Genomic DNA, 5798 nt, shown 5'->3' with positions numbered 1-5798 from the left:
CAGCAATGTATCATTTTTACCAGAAAGGTGACATTTTAACCTTTCTTGGAGTATACAGCATTACTAGTTATTGTTTATGGCCCTCTCAAGACATATAATTACTTTTGGGTATTACGTAGATTACATTTTCAATTACATTTAGTTACATTTAAGAGGTTTTAAGGTCAACCCTGTTATGTGAACTAAACTCTTGTCCTAATATGGTGAAACTATTAACACATAAAAAAAAATCTAAAGAAACATTAAACATCAAATATTCAAATCATAGTGTAAAAGCAGGTGAGCTAGTTCTACTCTTTTTGGCCATTTTCTGGTGTTTTTTATTTAACCTCTTGAGATGGGAAAACATGTTTATTTATTAAGTGAACATGTGCTCTTTATGACAGATTGTTAAAATAAAACGTTTTTTTTTATTTTAATTTTTTTAGTTGCACTGCTCAAAGGCACGTAATTGGTGGAATGACCCAGCAGCTCTCCTGCTCCTCACACATCAGCTCTGTAGTGCTCTGATAGTCCTCATGTCTCAGAGTGAGAGAGAAAGGAGGGAGGTGGGGGAGAGACAGGGAAGAGAAGAATGGGGGGGGAAGAGTGAGAGTGTGTGTGTGTGTGTGTGAGAGAGAGAGAGAGAGAGAGAGAGAGAGAGAGAGAGAGAGAGAGAGAGAGAGAGAGAGAGAGAGAGAGAGAGAGAGAGAGAGAGAGAGAGAGAGAGAGAGAGAGAGAGAGAGAGAGAGAGAGAGAGAGAGACAGAGAGACAGAGAGACAGAGAGACAGAGAGACAGAGAGACAGAGAGAGAGAGAGAGACAGAGAGAGAGAGAGAGACACAGAGAGAGAGACAGAGAGGGAGCAAGAAAGAGAAGGGAGACAGAGAAGAGAGAGGAGGACAGAGAAATTCATCATCAGCCTTATTATCTTTGTTTATTGAGACATGGATTAAACCTGAGAGGAAATGTTGTGCTGCAAATTGTTTCTTGAGTCGCCACAGATAGGAAACACTCTCTGATGTCACAGTACAACACTGCCCTCTTCAGATTACAGAGGGAAACTGATAGGCCATGTTATTTGGAAAATAATCATTCAAATGGAGTTAAACAACTGTGGGCTGTAGGCTACTGGAGAATTGATGACATGAAACTATCATGTAAGTAAAATACTGTGAATGTAGTGAAAACTAATTTTTATAGAAATATAATAGGCAGATAAACAAGTTTGGACAAATTTGGTTGTATCAAATTACACAAACATATTTCAGTTTATAGAACTGAATAAAAAAAGAGTTGAGGTTTTGTTATCAAGTTTATCTGTGGCCTATCAAATGTTTTTAATCTAGTTTATTCCAGATGTTTTAATTAAGGTAACGAACAGGGCTAATGTTTATTCTGAACAAACAAACACACCATGGTCTATGTTTCTATATTTCTACAAGGAATTAAATAGTTCTGGATTTGATCTTGGTTATGTATGTAATTTACATGACAGTCCTATTGTAATTGTGTTTTACTGTTTGCTGCAATAAAGGCATGATCTTTTGACCATTGGCTCTTAATGAAAGTGCTTTGGGACATTGTCCATAACCTCAATTATTTCATCCATTATGTTCTAAAGTCACATTAACCTTCTACTGCAGTGGGCTATATCAGGGTCACACAGAGTGAATCTTGGTAGTCTTAAACAAATCTACTTTGATACAAAAGTATACACCTCACACACATAGTTATGGGCTTAAAAAAAGAAGACACCTGTACCTTGTCAGATATAGAGTTGAAATGTATTACATTTTTAGTTTCCATCCCAATATTACATGTTATATACATCACAGAAGACTGAGTTATAACAAAACTGTTTGACATACAAACACTGTATTTTTGTCTTTATTATGAAATTATGAAAATGTTTAATATTATTCCACCCATGAGGCCACAGAGGGCGCTTTTGGTCATTGACTGCAGTGAAAAACCAACTCTGTCAAACATCGGTGGGGAAATTGACTCTGATATTTCTTTATTCATTGTTTCATAAATTGAATGCTTGCTAACACCATTATTAGAGAAGGACAGTCAATGAAAATGTTCTCATTTGAAATTATTATAAAATATATGAGAGCAGAAGTTTAAAAGCATACTCGGCAGAATTTCTTCAGAGAATCTGTCTGTCTCTCTCTCCATTTCCCTCCATCTCGCACTCATTGTGTGCGTGTGCCTGTGTGAGCGCAAACAAGTCTTTAAAACTTTATTAAAAAAGAGCAGATCAGATAGCTCTTTCCAAAGAGGAGTTTCTAGCAAGGGAATAGCCCCTGGTGTTAACTGGCATTCAAAGCAGAGCAGGTTAAAAGGCACTGAGGGTACATCATGTATGATGGATGGCTGTTAGAAATGACTGGCTTTCTTGTTGCTTGGATCAGTAGACGACTTGTTGTCCTGTTGCTCAGACTTGATGCTCTGTTGGAACAAACATAAACATACATCCCTTTCGATAGAACACACATTTACATTACATTTTAGTCATTTAGCAGACGCTCTTATCCAGAGCGACTTACAGGAGCAATTAGGGTTAAGTGCCTTGCTCAAGGGCACATTTACGTCATTTAGCAGACGCTCTTATCCAGAGCGACTCACCAATTGGTGCGTTCACCCTATAGCCAGTGGGATAACCACTTTACAATTTTTTTTTTTTGGGGGGGGGGGGGGTACACACAATGTACCTAATTGTTGTTGAGTGTGTGTGTGTGTACCTTGGTCCCGAAGAGCAGGTTGATGACCCCTTTGGAGCGTCTGTCAGCGGTGCGGTCTCCAGGAAGACACACAGACATGCTCTTACTGTCCCTTCTGGACCGGGCTGACTCCGCTTCCTCACTACCATTGGCCACAGACAGAGACAGACCTGCGGACAGGGAGAGGGTGTGTGTGTGAGGGAGTGTGCGTGTGTGTGTGTGTGTGTGTGTGTGTGTGTGTGTGTGTGTGTGCATGTGTGTGTGTGTGTTTGTGTGTTGTACCTGTAATAGCAGGCAGAGATCTGGAGTTGGCGTTGGTGAGAAAGACATTTCTTTGACAGCCAGGTTCAGACAGATTGGTGTCACTGCGGAACTCCTGCTTCTTGGACAGCTAGAGGGAGACAGAGAGCAGTGTCTCACTGATACTGTTATGCAGCAGGAGTTTACAGGCATGTCCAACAGTGGCGGTCAGTGCTGTTTAAGATGAGGGAGGACGATATTTTAAAAAATGAGCATGGCCTTATTTCTATACAGCATATTGGATGACTGTTATTCATATTCCATTCACCCAGTTTAATGTAACAGCGATAGGTTTAGGCTACTACATGATACTCACATTTTCCCTATAACCATCATGAGGTTGCTACAACCTAGACTATGAATTAAAGTTTACAGCGTAAGTGCACACAGGTTGAGAGACAAATTTGTATTGGACAAATTCAGGTATGTTTATCCCCGTTTTGTTCCATTTGCTTCCGTTTAAGAAACGTTTTACAACAGAATCGGCGGAATGAATATACCCCTGATCACGCGTAAACACACAGCCACGTTGTATTCCTTCTCGCATCTATGCACTCTCCTCCTCTCACCTCTTCCCTTCGCTTGTGGACTTCAATGCACAACACATCAGCTGTATGTGACCAGACGAAAAAAGATTTCCAAGCCAAACTGCTACACACAGCCCACATCGTCAATTCAATCTGGAGTGCCAGAGTGCACTCAGAGTTTGCTCTGGGCGTTCGTAAATTCAGAGCATTGTCAGATTGTCAGATTGTCTGTTCATAAATTCAGAGCGTTTTGGTCTCTGAGCATTCAGAGCGCACACTGGACGCTCTGGTGGAGGAGTAGGGTTGATCGAGCGTTCTGACCTCACAATGGTAACTGGCTAACACGCACCCAAGCTAACTGGCTAACATTGGCTAGCTTGCTAGCTACTTCCAGACACAAATGAGAGAACACCTCACTCTGACCATTTTACTCACCCTAGCAGTGCTGGTTAGGCTGTTTTCATGTTATCCAGAGCATTGGTGACTGTAACTGTAGTGCTGGCAACAATTGAATTAAGCTTTTTTTTACTCTGGTATGTTGGAGGACGTCCTCCGGAAGTTGTTATAATTACTGTGTTAGTCTATGGAAGGGGGTGAGAACCTGAGCATCCTAGCTTTTGTATTGAAGTCAATGTACCAGAGGAGGACGGAAGCTTGCTGTCCTCCGAATACACCATGTCGCTACCCTACAGAGTGCTCTTGAGGCTACTGTAGACCTTCTTTACAAAATAGTGTGTTTTAATCAATTATTTAAATGAAATTCACTGAAGAGGATGGTCCTCCCCTCTACTGATGTCCAAATACTCTCCTATTTTTCCTCTTTGTTTTGAAAGGTTTTCTTTGAAACAGTGGCTGACCCTGTAAAACAACATTGCACTTATCGGCTTCTATCTCCCCAACATCCTCTCTCTCCCTACCTTTCTCTCTCTCTCTCTCTCTCTCTCTCTCTCTCTCTCTCTCTCTCTCTCTCTCTCCTCTCTCTCTCTCTCTCTCTCTCTCTCCCCTCCCCCTCTCCACCTGTCTCTCTCTCTCTCTCCCCCTCTCTACCTGTCTCTCTCTTTCTCCCCCTCTCCACCTGTCTCTCTCTCTTTCTCCCCCTCTCCACCTGTCTCTCTCTCTCCCTTTCTCCCCCTCCTCCCCTCTCTCTCTCTCTCACTCTCTCTCACCCGTTTGCTGTCCAGTGTGTTGGTCCTGTCTCTCTCCTCTGGGATGAAGATCATGCTGCTCCTTTTCCTTCTCTTCTTGGAGTTCCGGAGTTTCACCTCCCCTCTGCCCCTCCCTCGTCCCCCATGCTCACACTGCCACTGGAGCGCTGCAGGGTGGGGGTCTGGGGGCCGCCGTATCAGGGAGACCACTGGGGAGGGAGGGTGGGGGAGAAAGAAGAGGGAGAGAGAGGGGGTAAGGTGTGTGTTGTGTATACAGTATGGTTGCATGTTTGCATCCTTGTGGTTATTGCATCTGTGTGTGTGTGTGTGTCTGTGAGTCTGTTTCCCATATTGGGAATGGTTGCTGTTTATACAAGGATTTGTACATTGCTAGACACGATCACCTTGTCGACCTGATAGTCAGTGAGGTGAGACAGGTAGTCTCACCAACAGCACACCTCCATAAACATTCTTGTGTAAGAGGAAGCTGGTTTGATGATAATGTGTTTTCCTGTGTGCCAAATACGCCAATGTTGCTGTTGTGGGGAGGCCAGGGGGAGGTGCAGGGGAGTGCTCATTTTGAAAGTGGGTTGCTCATTTGATGGCTACATGGAGCAGGCCTTTGCCGACAAGTTTCTTACATACCAGCCCCTCGTGGCACGCTTGGACAGCCTCGAGTGTAGGTGCAAGCTGGTGGCACTGATATTTGGCAGTCTCGGCCACGTACACAGGCTTGCAGTGCATGGACTACAGATTGCGGGCCTGACAAAAACTAGGGCGAAGCAGTTGGCTAGGTACTGCTCTGTTTCAGCTGTCGTGGGCAGCCTAGCTGTTTGGAGAAGGAGATGCTTTCTGTACCCTTGAGTGTCATGCATACAGGGACCTTTGAAATGTTTGGATCCTTTTTTAATGTCATTTTGATTGGCGGCTTCAAATAAAGTATTAAAATGTGAGTGTGTGTGTGTTTGTGAGTGTGTGTTACCTGTCTGGGTAAGGCTTGGTGGGGGTCCCACACTCAGACCCCTGTAGGGAAGAGATGGAGATGATGGACTGACGGAAGGAGCGAAGGACAGAGCGCGGACGAGTTGACTTCCTCTCATCCATATCCGGCTATGAAC

The 5798-nt window shown here is 43.5% G+C and overlaps 1 protein-coding gene across 1 annotated transcript; it reads right to left on the bottom strand.

Moving 5' to 3' along the window:
- Positions 1 to 1749: 1749 nt before the first annotated feature.
- Positions 1750 to 5785, bottom strand: LOC311119227 (dedicator of cytokinesis protein 2-like). The gene is made up of 5 exons (XM_084193953.1): positions 5663 to 5785; positions 4702 to 4889; positions 2991 to 3099; positions 2730 to 2878; positions 1750 to 2436 (listed from the first exon to the last, which is right to left on the bottom strand). Exons 1-5 carry the CDS (start codon positions 5778 to 5780, stop codon positions 2365 to 2367), a joined length of 636 nt encoding a protein of 211 aa, XP_084050079.1. The 5' UTR covers positions 5781 to 5785; the 3' UTR covers positions 1750 to 2364.
- Positions 5786 to 5798: the final 13 nt, after the last annotated feature.

Source organism: Coregonus lavaretus (genome assembly GCF_964263955.1).
Source record: "Coregonus lavaretus genome assembly, contig: HAP1_SCAFFOLD_7906, whole genome shotgun sequence".
Lineage (NCBI taxonomy): Eukaryota > Metazoa > Chordata > Actinopteri > Salmoniformes > Salmonidae > Coregonus > Coregonus lavaretus.
Note: the sequence above shows the minus strand (reverse complement) of the source record. Positions and strands in the feature narration are given on the sequence as shown.